Here is a 19,118-nt window from a genome sequence, read left to right on the forward strand (position 1 = left end):
GAGCTCTATGTTCACAGACAAGATGGCGGCGCCTCCCCCAGTAGAGTGAAGGCCGTCCACCACCAGGAAGCCACTGCGACCCCAGAACGAAGGCCAGTTATCAATAAAACTAAAGCCTTGCTGTCGACAAAATTGCACCAGCCACCTATTTAACGATGTCAGCCTGCTAAACGCCTCATCATCATCCCGGGAGAGGAGGGAACCAGAGACTATTAATCGATGCCAGCACATCTTTCTGGCAAGGTCACAAGTCCTCTCCATGTCCATTTTTGTGACCTCTGAGTGCTTCATCCTGACATCATTCGCGCTGACGTGAATAATTATGTGACTGTATTTCGTGTCATGTTCCTTTGTCTGTCTACCCTTCTGCAGCATCAGCATTCTAAGATGGCAGGCATTGTCAGGTGCTCTGGCCCCAGGAATACATTTAATGTCAGCCAGCATCTGTAACCTGACTTTGCCAGTGATAGAGTCCCCTATCACTAATGCTGTGGGCTCAAAGGATGAACAGCAGGCATATCCAAGGGAGAAAACAGGTTCACATTTCGCAGTGGCGAGTGTGATCTGGGTACCGCAACCGGGCACCAAGCCCTATGTGACTTCCTCCGCCTAACCACGGTCCGAAAGCTGTCATCCACAGCCGACATTTCTCAGCTAATGCTAATGGGCACGCTAGGTGGCCCACACTAACCTCATCTGGAGTGCCCGTAACATTGAACTCCACTGAACTAAGAAGTTGTCCTAGCTTACAGACACGGCCAGCATCGCGCAGGATTTATGTAAAGTGTAGTGTACTTTGTGCACCAGAATATCCAAGAGTGTAGCCAAGTTAACGCGGGCTAACCTGTAATGAAAATGCTAACCTCTTTAGATTCACACTGGATTAAAATAATGAGCTACAATTCACAACAGTTACATTGAAAAACTAACAGAAGTATTAGAGTGTAACAGTAATAAAAGAAACAATTACAAAAAAGTTCATCCAACCTATCTAGTGGAAGCTAACTGCTAACAAAATGCTAACCACTCCTAAGATTCACACAACAGGAAAAATTTAGTTAAATACGATTCATAATAGATGCACTTAAAAACTAAAAGAAGCATTAAACAGAAATAGAAGAAACAAATACAACCTAGTAGTGATTAGACGGGCGTCAACTCAGCACACAGTCTGTCAGAAGCAACTTCCACATAAATAACAAACAAAATGATTCTTTGTAGACGTGGTATGGGTATTGATAAGATTTTATCAATATCGATACCATTAACGATTTTGCTTATTGAGTCGATTCCTTATCGATTCCCATAGATTAGATTAGATATACTTTATTGATCTCACAATGGAGAAATTATGTTTACACTCCAGTTACCTCAGACAGCAATTAGTCCACAAGTATTACTTGTTTACCGTAATAATGGCACACATCAAAATTAAAGACAGCACATACACATTTGACATTGTTTATGTGCACTAAGTTTGAAGAAGTCCGTTATCCAAATTGAGGCAAGTGGGTGAAGGCCACGCAGCAACCCTGAGATGCGCCGCCAACAGCTTGGGGGAGACGTGGGCTGCAGCGAAAACTGCACCGCCCCCGCCGAAGGGGGAAAGGGCCTGTCACAGTGGCGTATTCGTAGAGCTGCTCATTGCAGCGTTGTGTTTCATTTAAATATGCCCGAAATAGGCGCGTACTCAGCCTTTAACAGTGTTCGTTCATACTTGCAGCTGCGTGTGTTCGCGTTCTAATGTGTGCACACAGTCACATGTGCCATGCCGCTATTAAACCAGTTCACTGCTGTTTTCTGCCTCTGTGGAAGTGCGCTCTGTTCTCTACTGCATGGTGTGGTGTGGCTCAAAACCAGAGTCCTTTAACATTATTATTATTATTTTTTATTTTTATTTTTTTAATGCTGCGACTGCGCGTTTTAGAGTCACAGCTCTTTTCAGCTTTGATCAGACTGATCGATCAGGGCGTTTGATGAGCGCACCGACATGCAGCGAGTGCTTGTTTATTTTAAAGAGTCACAGCTCTGATTAGACACACACAGAGAGAGAGAGAGAGAGAGAAAGCGATGAAATGATGCGACACAGTGAAACAGTCCTCATATAATGAGTCCAGTATGATAAAGTGAAGCAACGATCTTGCAGTATTTATAGCTCCAGAAGAACAACAGGGAGATGTGAAGTGGCGCACAGTACCGTGTTGAACCGTGGGTGGGCTCACAGTAGCGGACAGTAGCACAGCGCTGCGTGTACTCGCGTGAAGGCTCCATGCTGTGCTGTACGCCGAAGAAAATTAAATAGGTTTAATTTCTTCCGTCCTACGCGCGTAGCCCTCAGCATACTGCTGCGTATTGAGAAAAAACTCCTTGTGAAGTTGGCGGAGAGCTGCTCATTACAGCATAGACGATACGCTGTAATGAACTGCTCTACGAATACGCCACTGTGACAGGCCCTGAAGGAATGACGTTGGTGGGCGCCGGAAAGGGGAGGTATTGATGGGGAGGGAGGGGGTGGGGGAAGGGAATGGATCATGCTTCAGTCCTGTGAAAAGCAGTTTATTGTCTTTGTGAGATGAGAAAAGAAACAACCAGTGTTCCCCAGGCTGATATTGATACCTCTTGCAAATTTTCTGTGTACTAAAAGTACGCTTTTCAGGTTTTCTATGTCAACATCATAAATAAATATGAAATTGGTCACTGGATCCTTAAACTCTGGACATAATAAACTCTACGTGGTGGATCCTTGATCTCTGGATATAAATAGAAATAAACAAAATCTGTAGTTTTTGTCAAAAGCATTTCCTTTCAGGCATTATTGGCATGAATGTATTTCCATACCTCTGAGCTGAGCCCTTGCAGCTGGCTGTGCTGAACATTAGGATGTAATTTATAAAGAATGCAGGACGTCTCATTTTGGGAGGAAAAAACATTTTAGTCGATTGTAGTTAATTGTCTGTATTACAGTGTTTGGAAAGAGGTGTCATTTTATTTAAAGTGGCGATTCGTTTTGAAGTTACTAATTCCGGTCGGACTCTAACTTGACTTGGCAGAGAACGGTGCAGCGTTTGGAGCTGTGCCAACGGAATGGAGGACGATTCTCTTTTCTTGACTGCAACAAGACAGGAGTCCCAGTTAGTGACTTTAATCCACACAAAAGTGACTCACGATTGACATCTTTAAATGGCTTTGAGAGGGGTTAAGAAGCGGATTTGCCACTTCTGAAAAGCAACGATTCAAAGAACCAACGATGCAGCGGATCGGAGCACTGCTTCGTTGCTTCAAGCTTCAAGAACAGCCGCTGAAGAAGCGGTTGATTACAGAGCCGCTGCAGGGTCTGTAATCAACGTAGAGAAATGATTTTCCTGACAAACGCCCACAAAAACAACCACTCTGAAGGACCGATAAGGGAATCGTTAAGCAAAAAGACTATCGATATTGATGGGTCAAATCATTTCTTAACGATACCCCCCAAACGGTTCAATACCCAGTCCTCATCATGACTGTGCAAAAGGTGTCGAGTAAGAGGAGGGTTCAGGTTTGGTGATTTGGTCACAACAAACCTCTTTGATGCGCTCAGACACAAACATGAAGAGAGAAAATATACACTTCTTTGTTTGCCTGTTGTGCTTCCTGCAGGGCTGTGCAGCCGTCTGAATTGGTGGGTAGCGTCTGGACCAAAGAAGATAAAGAGATTCACTCACCCAACCTGCTGAGAATGATCAGACATACCACCAACCTCACCCTATGGTTTGAAAAGTAAGACTATGAAAATAATGCTGATATTTATTCATTCATTAATTTTCTACCGCTTATCTGTGTGCGGGTCATGGTGACAGCAAACCAAACAGCTCATCCCACACTTCCCTATCCTTGGCCAAGTCCTGTAACTCTTCCCAGGGTATCCTGAAACCCTACACATGACTCACACACAAAAGATGGAAACAAATTCGCCCATAGGTGCACGTTAGCAACACATTTGCATTTTGGCCTCTAACTCCCAAACTGTACATCGCACAGTCAGATGCCTTATGCCGCATTCATACCGCACACCACGCAACACCACAAATTCGCATCCCTCACCTGGCGATGGATGTGCCACCATCGTCCGGTGTGTCTCTCTGCTTGAGCCGCGTTCACACCGGACGCCACAAATTCATCATTTGCTGCAGGAGCTGCATCTGGATGACGGTCACTTTCAGCAGTATTTCTGCCTCTCCAGGACCCAGTTTGAGGACCTGCTCTGTTGGCAAAGAAAAAAACACTGGCTGCTGCTGCAGTTCCTCGCTCTCTCTCCCCTCAAACTCTGTCATAATTGTGAAATAAAGGACAAAAGGGGCATAAGTCCTGCTCACAGGCTGGCTGCCAGAGACAGGACATGTTCACATCAAGTATAAACTCCAGACATCTCCACATCACTACATATCCAGTTCAAAATGTTCAGATTTTTCAACTTGGGGAGGAGGGCGACGCGATGCGATATCGTGGCACAAACGCGCCAATCACTCAGAATCGCTTAATTCGCGTTGCTTAATTTGCATCGCGTTGCATGGCTTGAACTTTTGTGGCACCACAGTGCGTCCTTCCATAGGGATTACATGGCTACCTGTTGCCGCTGTTGCTCGCATGGCGTCCGGTGTGAACGCGGCATTACACATTCAGTCACCAGGCCCATTTGCACCAAGATTTTTTTTTTTTTCACAAATTAGCAAAATGTGCAAAACACTTTATGCAACATAACCCAGATGTTTTTTTTCTGATCAATACCAAGCTTTGCATATAGAGTGTAATGACAGTCAGGACTAGAATTTATAAACATGACCTTGATAGACTTAAACCTCCCTAAGAAATAGTAGGCCACAATACGGTCGTTTGTTCATGCAACATCTTTGGGGCAACTTAATTCTTGATCGATAATATCAGAAATACTATAAACTAACAGAGTGTTTATCCCCAATCCAAATAAGTGCTCATGAAAGAGAAAAATACCAATATTTTGGATGACTTTTGCAACTGTAAATGTCGTGGACCAGTCTATTCACGTGATAAAAATAATCCAATCAGCGATATGGTATTTAATGCTCACGAAGTCGATGCTGTAGTTTCACTAAATACACCAATCAACATCGCTGTACTATCACCATGCTATCATGTTTCTGTGACATAATACAGCATTCTCAAGCTGTAAAAAAAAAGAAGAAAAAAAAACCAAGATATCAATATATGAGGTCTGTTAGAAAAGTAACGGACCTTTTTATTTTTTGCAATAACCATATGGATTTGAATCACGTGTGATTGCATCAGCCAAGCTTGAACCTTTGTGCGCATGCGTGAATTTTTTCACGCCTGTCGGTTGCGTCATTCGCCTGTGAGCACGCCTTGTGGGAGGAGTGGTCAACTGGATTAAAGACGGCGCACAATGGAGGAGGGCGCGCTGCGCTCCGAGCGGCCATCGACAGGCTGAAAGCCAGATCATAGCCAGACCAGATCATTTCCAAACTGAATGCTGTGTTGATCCGGGACATTGTCTGACTAGCACTTGGACATAGCACTTTTCCTGCACATTCCACTGTTAAAGGAGATTTTGTCATGAAAGACGTGCGGCGGAATTTGCACGTCAGGACGGAGCCGCTCATGGCGCGGAACAAAAGCACCTCCGTGTTGGAAGTCTCACGAGACATGCCCAGCTCTTCCACCATTCGGAAGATTCAGATGACTTTGGGTGGCTTTCAGTCGAGTGAGTATCTGAGAAACTGTCGAAGAGCTGAGCATGTCACATGTTCTGTGAGACCAACATGGAGGTGCTTTCGTTCTGCCGCCATTAGCAGCTCTGTAGCGAATTCCTCCGCTCCTGTTTTCATGACAAATCTCCTTTAACAGTGGAATGTGCCGGAAAAGTGCTATGTGCACCTCTCTTGCCATTTCTGTGGTAGTCAGACGACGTCCCGGATCAACACAGCGTTCAGTTTGGAAATGATCTGGTCGTTTCAGCCTGTTGATGGCCGCTCGGAGCGCGGCGCACCATCCGCACATTGTGCACCGTCTTTAAACTGGTTGTAATGGTCCTTAATCTGTGTGATCCCCATAAAATCGTCCCTGAAAGTCATCTGAATTTTCCGAATGGTGTCCACCTGCCTGTCTCTCACAGTTTCTGGAAAAATTTGATGCAGCGCTGCTCCAGCCGTTCAGACATTTTTCCTCACAATGAAATCTGTCGAGGGGGGAGGACCAGTGCTCAAAGCCTGCTCACAGGGGAATGACGCAACCGACAGGCGTGAAAAACTCACGCATGTGCACGAAGGTTCAAGCTTGTCTGATGCAATCACACGATTCAAATCCATAAGTTTATTGCAAAAAATAAAAAGGTCCGTTACTTTTCTAACAGACCTCGTATAGTCCTTGTAACACTAACATAAAACTGAAATCCCTATCTCTGTTATGTGGGCCGCTGAAGAGGAGGTACTGCTGGCCCACCACCACCAGAGGGCGCCCTGCTTGGAGTGCGGGCTCCAAGCACGAGAGGGCGCCAGACCCAGAAGAAGTGACAGCTGTCATTCATCCTCTGCACCAGCTGTCACTCGTTCATCATCATCATCACCACCATAAAAGCCGGACTGCAACTCCACCACCTCGCCGAGAAATCGCAACTACTGAAGAGGTAATTTCTCTGCTGACTGACACTTTGTGTGTAATAACCTGAACTTCTGTTGCAGCCATTTTCCTGGAGTGTTGCCTTGTCTGGGGAATTGGCGTTTGGTGTGACAGCGACGGCTTCACCTCACACCCCAACCCAGATAACTGGTTAACCAGGAGCTGCACGAGTGTGTGATTGGAGGTGGAGGTGCTCCCTCCTAACTGTGTATGGACTGTGGATTACTGAGTGTGCGGACTCACACTCATTCATCTTATCTCTGCTTTCTGCCAGCAGAACCAGGGTCGATAGCCGAAGAAAGAGGCCACCTGGGGACTCGGGACTTGGCGGCTCCGGTGTTCTTCAGACCGTTGGTGGTGGAAGCCGTGTGGGATTTTAGAAGCATGGTGTCTAACCAGATCGTTACTCTGGATGGCATTTCCCTGATCTCTAGTAATACTGTGAGAAATCTTGGAGTCATTTTTGATCAGGATATGTCATTCAAAGCGCATATTAAACAAATATGTAGGACTGCCTTTTTGCATTTACGCAATATCTAAAATCAGAAAGGTCTTGTCTCAGAGTGATGCTGAAAAACTAATTCATGCATTTATTTCCTCTAGGCTGGACTATTGTAATTCATTATTATCAGGTTGTCCTAAAAGTTCCTAAAAAGCCTTCAGTTGGTTCAGAATGCTGCAGCTAGAGTACTGACGGGGACTAGCAGGAGAGAGCATATCTCACCCGTGTTGGCCTCTCTTCATTGGCTTCCTGTTAATTCTAGAATAGAATTTAAAATTCTTCTTCTTACTTATAAGGTTTTGAATAATCAGGTCCCATCTTATCTTAGGGACCTCGTAGTACCATATTACCCCATTAGAGCGCTTCGCTCTCAGACTGCGGGCTTACTTGTAGTTCCTAGGGTTTGTAAGAGTAGAATGGGAGGCAGAGCCTTCAGCTTTCAGGCTCCTCTCCTGTGGAACCAGCTCCCAATTCAGATCAGGGAGACAGATACCCTCTCTACTTTAAGATTAGGCTTAAAACTTTCCTTTTCGCTAAGGCTTATAGTTAGGGCTGGATCGGGTGACCCTGGACCATCCCTTGGTTATGCTGCTTTAGACGTAGACGTGGGGGGGGTTCCCATGATGCACTGTTTCTTTCTCTTTTTGCTCCGTATGCATCACTCTGCATTTAATCATTAGTGATCGATCTCTGCCCCCCTTCTCGGCATGTCTTTTTCCTGGTTCTTTCCCTCAGCCCCAACCAGTCTCAGCAGAAGACTGCCCCTCCCTGAGCCTGGTTCTGCTGGAGGTTTCTTCCTGTTAAAGGGAGTTTTTCCTTCCCACTGTGGCCAAGTGCTTGCTCATAGGGGTGTTTTGATCGTTGGGGTTTTTCATAATTATTGTATGGCCTGCCTTACAATATGGAGCGCCTTGGGCAACTGTTTTGTTGTGATTTGGCGCTATATAAGAAAAAAGTTGATTGATTGATTGATAATTGGGACGCGGCTTCTCTCTCGTCGGGGGTCTTCTATCTTCGAGCCTGCCCACACGTCACCCGGTGTCAATTGACTGTGCAGATTTCTGTGAATTTAGTTGTGTATTATCACAACATTAAATTGTTACTTTTTGGCTTATTCATTGTCCGTTCATTTGCGCCCCCTGTTGTGGGTCCGTGCTACGACACCTTCCCAACAGGATTTCTCGGCCATCGTCATGGATTCCGAGGGGCGTCAACCCGAGCTTGAACGGCCAATGAAAGAGCCAGGAGCGCAGGCGTCAGCGGGAGGCGTGTTGAGTGAGCTGCAGCAAATCTTAACCGCCTTCACAGCTCGGCTGGATTTAGTGGCCGAGCAGAATGTTCTCCTTAACCGGAGGGTGGAGGCTCTCACCGCCAGGGTGGAAGCGCGCGATCATGGCGCTGCTGCAGCCACTCCTCTGGCTGGGCCTGTAACAGACGTTCCACTGGTCGTTCAACGACCCCCCCCCCCCCCCCACCGTCCCCTGAAGCATACATAAGCCCTCCGGAACCGTACGGAGGCTGTGTTGAGACAGTGCGCAGATTTCCTCATGCAATGTTCGCTCGTCTTTTCACAGCGCTCTGTCATGTTACGAGTCAGACGCCAGCCGGGTGGCTTATGTTATTAGTCTGCTTCGAGGAGGAGAGGCACGCGCCTGGGCTACGGCGCTTTGGGAGCAGAATTCACGGCTCCTAACGTCTTATGCTGAGTTTATACGGGAGTTCAATCAAGTTTTTGACCATCCCAACAGAGGCGAGACTGCTTCGAGCGTGCTGCTGTCAATGAGACAGGGGCGCCGCAGCGCAGCCGAGTATGCAGTCGACTTCCGCTTCGCGGCAGCGAGGTCCAGCTGGAATAACGTTGCGCTTACAGAGGGCTGAACGAGATCACGGTTCGCAACCGATACCCGTTACCTCTGTTGGATTCAGTGTTTACGCCCCTGCATGGAGCCCAAATTTTCACCAAATTGGATCTTAGAAACGCGTACCACCTGGTTTGAATCCGGAAGGGAGACGAATGGAAGACGGCATTTAACACCCCATTAGGTCACTTTGAGTACCTGGTCATGCCATTCGGCCTCACTAACGCCCCCGCGACGTTCCAAGCTTTGGTAAATGACGTCTTGCGGGACTTCCTGCATCGGTTCGTCTTCGTATATCTGGACGATATACTCATCTTTTCCCCGGACCCTGAGACCCATGTCCAGCATGTACGTCAGATCCTACAGCGGTTGTTGGAGAACCGGCTGTTTGTGAAGGGCGAGAAGTGCGAGTTCCACCGCACTTCTTTGTCCTTCCTGGGGTTCATCATCTCCTCCAACTCCGTCGCCCCTGATCCGGCCAAGGTTGCGGCGGTGAGAGATTGGCCCCAACCAACAAGCCGCAGGAAATTGCAGCAGTTCCTCGGCTTTGCAAATTTCTACAGGAGGTTCATTAAAGGTTACAGTCAGGTAGTTAGCCCCCTGACTGCCCTGACCTCCACCAAGGTCCCCTTCGCCTGGTCGGATCGGTGCGAAGCCGCGTTCCAGGAGTTGAAACGCCGGTTCTCGACTGCACCAGTTCTGGTGCAGCCTGATCCTGATCGCCAGTACATAGTGGAAGTGGACGCCTCTGACTCAGGGATAGGAGCCGTGCTGTCCCAGAGCGTGGAGGCTGATAAGGTTCTCCATCCTTGTGCCTATTTTTCCCGCAGGTTGACCCCAGCTGAACGGAACTATGACGTCGGCAATTGGGAGCTCCTCGCGGTGAAGGAGGCTCTTGAAGAGTGGAGACACCTGCTGGAGGGGGCATCGTTGCCTTTCACGGTTTTCACGGACCATCGGAACCTGGAGTACATCCGGACCGCCAAGCGGCTGAACCCCAGGCAAGCCCGCTGGTCTCTGTTCTTCGGGCGCTTTGGCTTCCGGATCACGTACCGCCCCGGGACCAAGAACCAAAAATCAGATGCATTGTCCCGGGTGCACGAAGAAGAAGCCAAAGCGGGGCTGTCGAACCCCACCGAGACCATCATCCCCAAGTCCACTGTCGTGGCCTCCCTCACCTGGGACGTGGAGAAGACCGTCCGGGAGGCCCTGGCAAGGAGCCCGGACCCGGGGGCCGGCCCCAAGAACAGACTGTACGTCCCACCAGAGGCAAGAGCTGCCGTATTGGACTTCTGTCACGGGTCCAAGCTGTCCTGTCATCCCGGAGTGCGTAGGACCGTGGCAGTAGTCCAGCAGCGCTTCTGGTGGGCGTCCCTGGAAACCGACGTCCGGGACTACGTCCAGGCCTGTACCCTCTGCGCCAGGGGCAAGGCAGACCATCGGAGGACTTCGGGACTCCTCCAACCCCTGCCGGTGCCTCATCGCCCCTGGTCTCACATCGGCCTGGACTTCATCACGGGCCTCCCGCCGTCCCAGGGCAACACCGTAATTCTCACGATAGTCGACCGGTTCTCCAAGGCGGCCCACTTCGTGGCCCTCCCGAAGCTCCCGATGGCCCAGGAGACGGCAGACCTCCTGGTCCACCACGTCATGCGGCTGCATGGGATACCATCGGACATTGTTTCAGATCGTGGTCCCCAGTTCTCTTGTGGAAGAGTTTCTGTAAGGAGCTGGGGGCCACCGTGAGTCTCTCGTCCGGGTACCACTCCCAGACAAACGGCCAGGCAGAGCGGGCTAACCAGGAGCTGGAGCAGGCCCTTCGCTGCGTCACCTCCGCGCACCCGGCGGCCTGGAATCACCATCTGGCCTGGATCGAGTATGCTCATAACAGCCAAGTTTCGTCTGCTACCGGCCTCTCCCCTTTTGAGGCATGTTTGGGGTACCAGCCCCCATTGTTCCCGCTGGTGGAGGGAGAGGTCGGTGTGCCCTCGGTCCAGGCCCACCTCTGGAGGTGCCGCCGGGTGTGGCGGACCGCCCGCTCTGCCCTGTTAAAGGCCCGGACGAGGGCCAAGGCCCATGCGGACCGCCGGCGTTCCCCGGCCCCCACATACCAGCCCGGGCAGGAGGTGTGGCTGTCGACCAAGGACATCCCTCTGTGTGTCGACTCCCCGAAACTGAAGACAGGTTCATTGGTCCATTCCGTGTTCTCAAGATCATCAACCCGGCCGCAGTGAAGCTCCAACTCCCGGCTTCACTGCGGATTCACCCTGTTTTCATGTTTCCCGTCTAAAGCCACACCACACCTCGCCCCTCTGTGCTCCGGGACCTACGCCGCCTCCTGCCCGGCTCATTGACGGGGAGCCTGCCTGGACAGTCCGCAGGCTCCTGGACGTCCGTCGTAAGGGCCGGGGGTTCCAATATCTGGTGGACTGGGAGGGGTATGGACCTGAAGAACGCTCCTGGGTGAAGAGGAGCTTCATCCTGGACCCAGCCCTCCTGGCCGATTTCTACACAAGACATCCGGACAAGCCTGGTCGGACGCCAGGAGGCGCCCGTTGAGGGGGGGGGGTCCTGTTATGTGGGCCGCTGAAGAGGAGGTACTGCTGGCCCACCACCACCAGAGGGCGCCCTGCTTGGAGTGCGGGCTCCAAGCACGAGAGGGTGCCAGACCCAGAAGAAGTGACAGCTGTCATTCATCCTCTGCACCAGCTGTCACTCGTTCATCATCATCATCACCACCATAAAAGCCGGACTGCAACTCCACCTCCTCGCCGAGAAATCGCAACTACTGAAGAGGTAATTTCTCTGCTGACTGACACTTTGTGTGTAATAACCTGAACTTCTGTTGCAGCCGTTTTCCTGGAGTGTTGGCTTGTCTGGGGAATTGGCGTTTGGTGTGACAGCGACGGCTTCACCTCACACCCCAACCCAGATAAGTGGTTAACCAGGAGCTGCACGAGTGTGTGATTGGAGGTGGAGGTGCTCCCTCCTAACTGTGTATGGACTGTGGATTACTGAGTGTGCGGACTCACACTCATTCATCTTATCTCTGCTTTCTGCCAGCAGTACCAGGGTCGACAGCCGAAGAAAGAGGCCACCTGGGGACTCGGGACTTGGCGGCTCTGGTGTTCTTCAGACCGTTGGTGGTGGAAGCCGTGTGGGACGCGGCTTCTCTCTCGTCGGGGGTCTTCTATCTTCGAGCCTGCCCACACGTCACCTGGTGTCAATTGACTGTGCAGATTTCTGTGAATTTAGTTGTGTATTATCACAACATTAAATTGTTACTTTTTGGCTTATTCATTGTCCGTTCATTTGCGCCCCCTGTTGTGGGTCCGTGCTACGACACCTTCCCAACAATCTCTATTCATTCCAGTGGCAGTGCGAAGTTATGCCATATGATCAGTTTTGTACATCATTTTGTAAATATTAAATTGTTGATTAAAAAAATAGTACCAACCACATCTGACATACGTAAGTTATGTGGGTTAAGAAACGATGATCACTTCAAGTTACATTTCACTTGTTGGAACCTGGTTAGACTGAATTATTTTGTTGTTATTGTTATAAATATGTAAGTGACATGTGCTTGTGATTTCTACTAAATTATTGCCATGGTATTTATTTTTAACATTCAGTAGACATGAATGCTGTCTTCCCATTGGCTAAAAGCCATTTCAGAGCAAAGAATGATATTTTTGAATTTACTCTTCTGATTTGGTGGCTATTTACTGGTATACAATATGTACATGATTTGACATCCAGCCAACTATCCCTTATTACTATTACTATTATTATTATTACTAGTATTTTTTTAAATCGTATTTTATTTTAATTGTTATTGTCAAATTAAACTTGTCCACTTGAGGCCAGCAATGATCCCTCTCCCATATGACCTGTGTCATCGCATGTAATGTAGACAGATGTATTTTAATTGAAATGTTAGATTCATGATGTTCTATACATGTAAAACAATTACACATAAATGCTTATAGAAACTAGAGAATAATGGATGGGTAGCATGTTTATGCAGACATGTTTTACATATACTCAACAAAAATATAAACGCAACACTTTTGGTTTTGCTCCCATTTTGTATGAGATGAACTCAAAGATCTAAAACTTTTTCCACATACACAATATCACCATTTCCCTCAAATATTGTTCACAAACCAGTCTAAATCTGTGATAGTGAGCACTTCTCCTTTGCTGAGATAATCCATCCCACCTCACAGGTGTGCCATATCAAGATGCTGATTAGACACCATGATTAGTGCACAGGTGTGCCTTAGACTACCCACAATAAAAGGCCACTCTGAAAGGTGCAGTTTTGTTTTATTGGGGGGGGGATACCAGTCAGTATCTGGTGTGACCACCATTTGCCTCATGCAGTGCAACACATCTCCTTCGCATCATCCATGAAGAGAACACCTCTCCAGCGTGCCAAACACCAGCGAATGTGAGCATTTGCCCACTCAAGTCGGTTACGACGACGAACTGGAGTCAGGTCGAGACCTCGATGAGGACTACGAGCATGCAGATGAGCTTCCCTGAGACGGTTTCTGACAGTTTGTGCAGAAATTCTTTGGTTATGCAAACCGACTGTTTCAGCAGCTGTCCGAGTGGCTGGTCTCAGACGATCTTGGAGGTGAACATGCTGGATGTGGAGGTCCTGGGCTGGTGTGGTTACACGTGGTCTGCGGTTGTGAGGCTGGTTGGATGTACTGCCAAATTCTCTGAAACGCCTTTGGAGACGGCTTATGGTAGAGAAATGAACATTCAATACACGAGCAACAGCTCTGGTTGACATTCCTGCTGTCAGTATGCCAACTGCACGCTCCCTCAAATCTTGCGACATCTGTGGCATTGTGCTGTGTGATAAAACTGCACCTTTCAGAGTGGCCTTTTATTGTGGACAGTCTAAGGTACACCTGTGCACTAATCATGGTGTCTAATCAGCATCTTGATATGGCACACCTGTGAGGTGGGATGGATTATCTCAGCAAAGGAGAAGTGCTCACTATCACAGATTTAGACTGGTTTGTGAACAATATTTGAGGGAAATGGTGATATTGTGTATGTGGAAAAAGTTTTAGATCTTTGAGTTCATCTCATACAAAATGGGAGCAAAACCAAAAGTGTTGCGTTTATATTTTTGTTGAGTATATTGTAGAATCATGTTCTCCCTGGGATCTTATTCAGTCCCATCCCTGGGGTTCGGGCTTGTCATATTGTTCCTGGGGTCTTGGTACCTGTATGAACAGAAAAGTCAAGTGGTAGTAAGAAATAAGCAAAATAAAGGTAAATGATGGTGAAATGTGTTTTCCTCACGGAACCTTAATTGGAAATCTCGTTACCACTTGAGGTATATGATGCCCCCCCCCCCCCCCCCATCCTGAATTTGCATACAAGATGAAAAAGATTGTGGTAAAAAGAATGACAAAAGTACTTCTTAACATAATATGTACTCAGTGAACATTTCTGCAACATGAAATTGATAAGATGTGTATGTTTGTGTCTCAAGTAGTTATTTACATTGCATTTTTATCAAATGCACGTTACAAATTAAAGAGATTGCCCCTCCCAGTAATTAAGAAATAAGAAAACAGTTTGAAATAACAAGAACATTTTCCTATAACAAGTGTACATTAATGGCAAGGAAAGGCAAACATTTAACCATCATACAGTTGTACCATTCAATACCATGTATTTTCATCAAGTGCACTTTACAAATTCATGTGCAAACCCCCCCCCCCCCGTGGGGACAATGATATTTGTAATCAGGGACACATTATATACAAGAATAAACCAGTTTTGAGTTGCCCCCCTAGGTGTTGCACATGGTTCATGGCCTATAGTGGAGAAACTAGTGCAGGGAGCAGTCGTATCACAAAGTCTTATATATCTTTGCAACAGTACCTCCTATAAACATGGAACTTGCTACATTTGAAGTCTGTCATTCTATATTTTTCAAAATATGAAAAATCATATTAAAATGAATATCTTTCCACATATTCCATCAACTATCCCCAAAGTTGACAGAAATATTCTCTTTCATGCAGAAATGAAGTGTTTAATTTCTTCTGAAATTTACTATTTTTAAAAATTTTCAAAATAAGACGTAAAAAGACATTAAAAGGGGCGTGGCTCATAATGTACAACTTATCAAGCTGAAAATTTTAGGGATGATAAATATCTCGACGTAACTCATATACAAATAATTGCATATTCACCTACAGGTGGCACTATAATACAGAAAATATAAAGATAATATTTATAAGTGTTGTTGCTATTTGGTAGAATACTTGGTTAAACAGATATGAAGAAACATTAGATTTTGAATAGTGACAAATATAGACTGTCAGACTGCGCTCCAACATAGTTACCTGTACGCACAGCACTTCATGCACATGGTGGGAGCAAAGGCTGTCATTCAGTGGACGCACTGGAAAAGTATGGATGTCTTAGTTAAAGTTAGTTCTCTTAACAGTAAAATTGGTGTACACATTGTACAGCTGCATCGTTACGAGTCACATGGTCCTTGCAGGGCCTGGGGAAGTGGACCACGTACTGGCTTGGTCTCCGTGTATACCTGCTTACAAGTCTAATTTATAATTTAAGCTGAGGCTCCTTCTCCACCAGAGAGCTAACGTTCCACATCCAAGAGTCAAGTTCCATGCGGTCATTTGACCTGGCAGTGGATAGGGGCAGTTGTCGACCTGGCCAGCCCAGGCCTGGCACAGGGAGGAGGCTCCAGTATCCCTAATCCAGGTGAGGTGACTCAATCCCTATGTGTGTCCTTCACCACGGGTCTGTTGGGTGGCCCTTTGTCTTGCCATATGGCACCAATTTGTCTATAAGGAGGTACCACTCCAGACAACACTGCTCCCAGGATCGCTGGCGCACACAAACTTCTCCACCCTCCACAAGGCAGTGATCCAGGGAGGGGTTTGTCCAATTACTTATGAGCCCTTGACATGGAGGGAATGTGTATAAAAGATGTCTGAGTGGTTGAAGGGGTATTTTTGAGTTAAAGACGTGACAACATGTTGAATGTTTCATTTTAACTCCTTTGTGATGGAGAACAAAACAAGTGTCCCACCTTCCTCTTGTCTCTGCGTGAGTCCAGCACAGGCACCGGCTGTCCACCTGCTGGACATGCACTCTGATGTTTGTTGTCCTCTGCAGGTGTATTGTGGAGACAGAGAACCTGGAAGAAAGAGTTGCTGTTGTCGCTCGTATCATTGAGATCCTGCAGGTATTTCAGGAACTCAACAACTTCAACGGGGTTCTAGAGGTCGTCAGTGCCATGAACTCATCACCAGTTTACAGGCTGGACCACACCTTTGAGGTACAAACTTAATCCATCAAAACTACTGTGAAAATTCACTGTTTTTTTTTTTTTCCTTTTCCTCTTCTTTTTTCATGTGTATTTTTTGCTTTAGTGGGGCAGTGTGGCGGGCAAGCAGTTAGTGCACTTGTTTTCAGAGCAAAAGGTTCCCGGTTCAAGGCCAGCCCTGCCCAATCTCCATGGTCTATGTGGAGTTGCGTCAGGAAGGGCATCCGGTGTAAAACTTCTGCCAAATCGACTTTGAGATCCGTACTGGATCTGCTGTGGTGACCCCGAATGAAAAGGGAGAAGCTGAAGGGACTTTGTTCCTGTTTTTGGTTTTAATGGATTAACACTTAAATGAAATGACACGACATACTTCAAAAATATACACAATTTGAAAACAAAAAAACAATGATAAACAATAGCATTCAGTTTCACTGTTACAAACAGACAAAAACGAAGTTCTGAGTTTCCTTCTGTGTGAATCTTAGGAGTGGTTAGCGCTTCAGTTAGCGGTTAGCTTAGGCTAACCCTTGGCTTCACACTTGCATTTTCAAATTGCATTACTCTCGACCTAAATCTTGTACAGTGTTGACAGATAGCGTGGCTCTTTTCGAGAGCCGTGTCCGTAAGCTAGAGCAGCTTCTTAGTTGAGTGGATAGTTAGATATTACAGGCACTCCAGATAAGGTTAGTGTCGGGCTTGCTAGCACTTCTGTTAGCATTAGCTTAGCAGTGGTGGCTAAAGACTATGGCTTTCGAACTGTTGTTAGGCGGAAGAAGTCACGTAGGGCTTAGTGCGTGGTTGAGGTACCCGGATTACAGTCAGTACTATGAACTGTCAACCGTTTGTCAGCCTTGGACATGTCGGTTGTTAGCTTTCCAAAGCCACGTGTGACTTCGACCCCTGTCTGCAAGCCAGAACACTGAACGTTAGTGATAGGGGATTCTATCACCCACAAGGTTAGATGACAGATGCCAGATGATGTTAAATGTATTCCTGGGGCCAGAGCACCTGACATTGCCTCTCACCTTAGGGTGCTGACGGTGCATAAAGGCAGACAGCCAAAGGAACATGACACTAGATATAGCCACATAATTATTCATGTCGGCGCCAGTGATATTGGAATGAAGCACTCTGAGGTAAAAAAAAAAAAAAAAAAAAGGACATACAGTGACTTGCAAAAGTATTCAGCCTCTTGGTATTTCACACATTTTAATTTTTTTTTTTTTTTTGATCAAAGTATTTTTATTAGTTTTTCCATTTTTACACACAAAACAAACAAAGAACACAAACTTAAAATAACCCTCCCGCCCCACCCCTTCTAAACCAGATCAACTATAATAATAACTAAACTGTACAGGCATCTAAGGACACACAAACTCAATCTTAAGTACCGTATGTTAGTATGCATCACAGACCCTGATAGTATTTAAACTAAAACGTCTGCAGGCAAACTCTCAAAATAAAACAGAAATGGCTGCCATGTATCAAGATAAACCTTGACAGATCCTTTTACAGTATATCTGATCTTCTCCAAATGAATATGATACATAACTTCTCTCATCCATTGACCATATGAAGGTGGATGTAGATCCTTCCATTGGCAGAGAATGAGTCTCCTGGCCAACAGAACAAAACGCAATCATAGCTTTCTGTTTTTTACTGAATAGGGCCTCCAGAGGGACACCAAACAGAGAGGTCAGTGGAGATGGATGGACAGTCCTACCACAGATTGCAGAAAGTGTGTTGAAAACAGATTGCCAATAACCATGTCGTTTTGGACAGGTCCAGAATGTGTGAACCAGTGAGGCCCGGGGACTGTTTACAGCGGTTGCAGGCCGGGTCCAGGTCAGGTTTAAACTTTGACAGTTTGTCCTTAAACCAATGCAGACGATGGACGACTTATTCGCCAACAGTGTTAACAAACCCTGTGTTCTTTTTAAAACTGTGAACTCTATTTTTAATCCTAATCCTTCCACTGCATTGGAAATAACCAATGAAACCTGTGAGAGATTTCTCTCCTTTTTTAATGATAAGGTTGCTGCGATAAGGACCAATATTTTGCCCTCTTCACCTTGTGGTCCAGGGGCTAACGCATGTACGGCAGCATTTAGCCAGTTTGAGCCTGTGCCACTTGCTGTTCTTACTGGGATTGTAGGTAAACTCAAAGCCTCTACTAGTCCTACAGACCCAGTTCCTCCTCGCTTTTTTAAAGAGGTTTGGGGCACCACTGGCACCTTTGTGAGCGAGGTAATAAACAGTAGTCTGGTCTCTGGCACTGTCCCCACTTTTTGTAAAAATGCTGTTGTTGAGCCTCTGATTAAGAAGCGTGGCCTTGATCCTGTGACTTTAGCAAATTATCGGCCCATTTCTAAGCTTTCTTTGGGTTCCAAGATCTTGGAGAAATGCGTGCTTGCTCAATTTCAGCCGTTTTTAGATGCACATGGCATTTTAGACCCATTTCAGTCGGGTTACAAAACGTTTCACAGTACAGAGTCTGCACTTCTTAAGGTTTTTAATGACCTGTTTTTAATAGCTGATGCGGGAAGCTCTGCTATTTTAGTGCTTTTAGACCTGACTGCTGCTTTTGACACAGTGGACCATGCAACTCTCTTATCTCGCTTGGAAACCTGTGTGGGTGTCAGGGGGATTGCTTTGAAGTGGTTTGAGTCTTACTGGAGTGGGAGGTCTTTCTCCATGAGGCTGGGGGACTCCTGCTCCTCTTCTGCTCCCCTGCAGTGCGGTGTCCCCCAGGGTTCTATCTTAGGCCCAATTC

The 19,118-nt window shown here is 46.8% G+C and overlaps 1 protein-coding gene across 1 annotated transcript in view; it reads left to right on the forward strand.

The window, feature by feature from the left end:
* LOC117527118 (son of sevenless homolog 1-like) overlaps positions 1 to 19,118 on the forward strand; it is a 204,337-nt gene that overhangs the window by 125,015 nt on the left and 60,204 nt on the right. Inside the window, 2 exon segments of the mRNA XM_034189297.1 lie at positions 3,637 to 3,756; positions 16,195 to 16,357. Of these exon segments, the coding sequence (XP_034045188.1) occupies positions 3,637 to 3,756; positions 16,195 to 16,357 (283 nt within the window).

Source organism: Thalassophryne amazonica, chromosome 15 (assembly GCF_902500255.1).
Source record: "Thalassophryne amazonica chromosome 15, fThaAma1.1, whole genome shotgun sequence".
In the NCBI taxonomy this organism is placed as follows: domain Eukaryota; kingdom Metazoa; phylum Chordata; class Actinopteri; order Batrachoidiformes; family Batrachoididae; genus Thalassophryne; species Thalassophryne amazonica.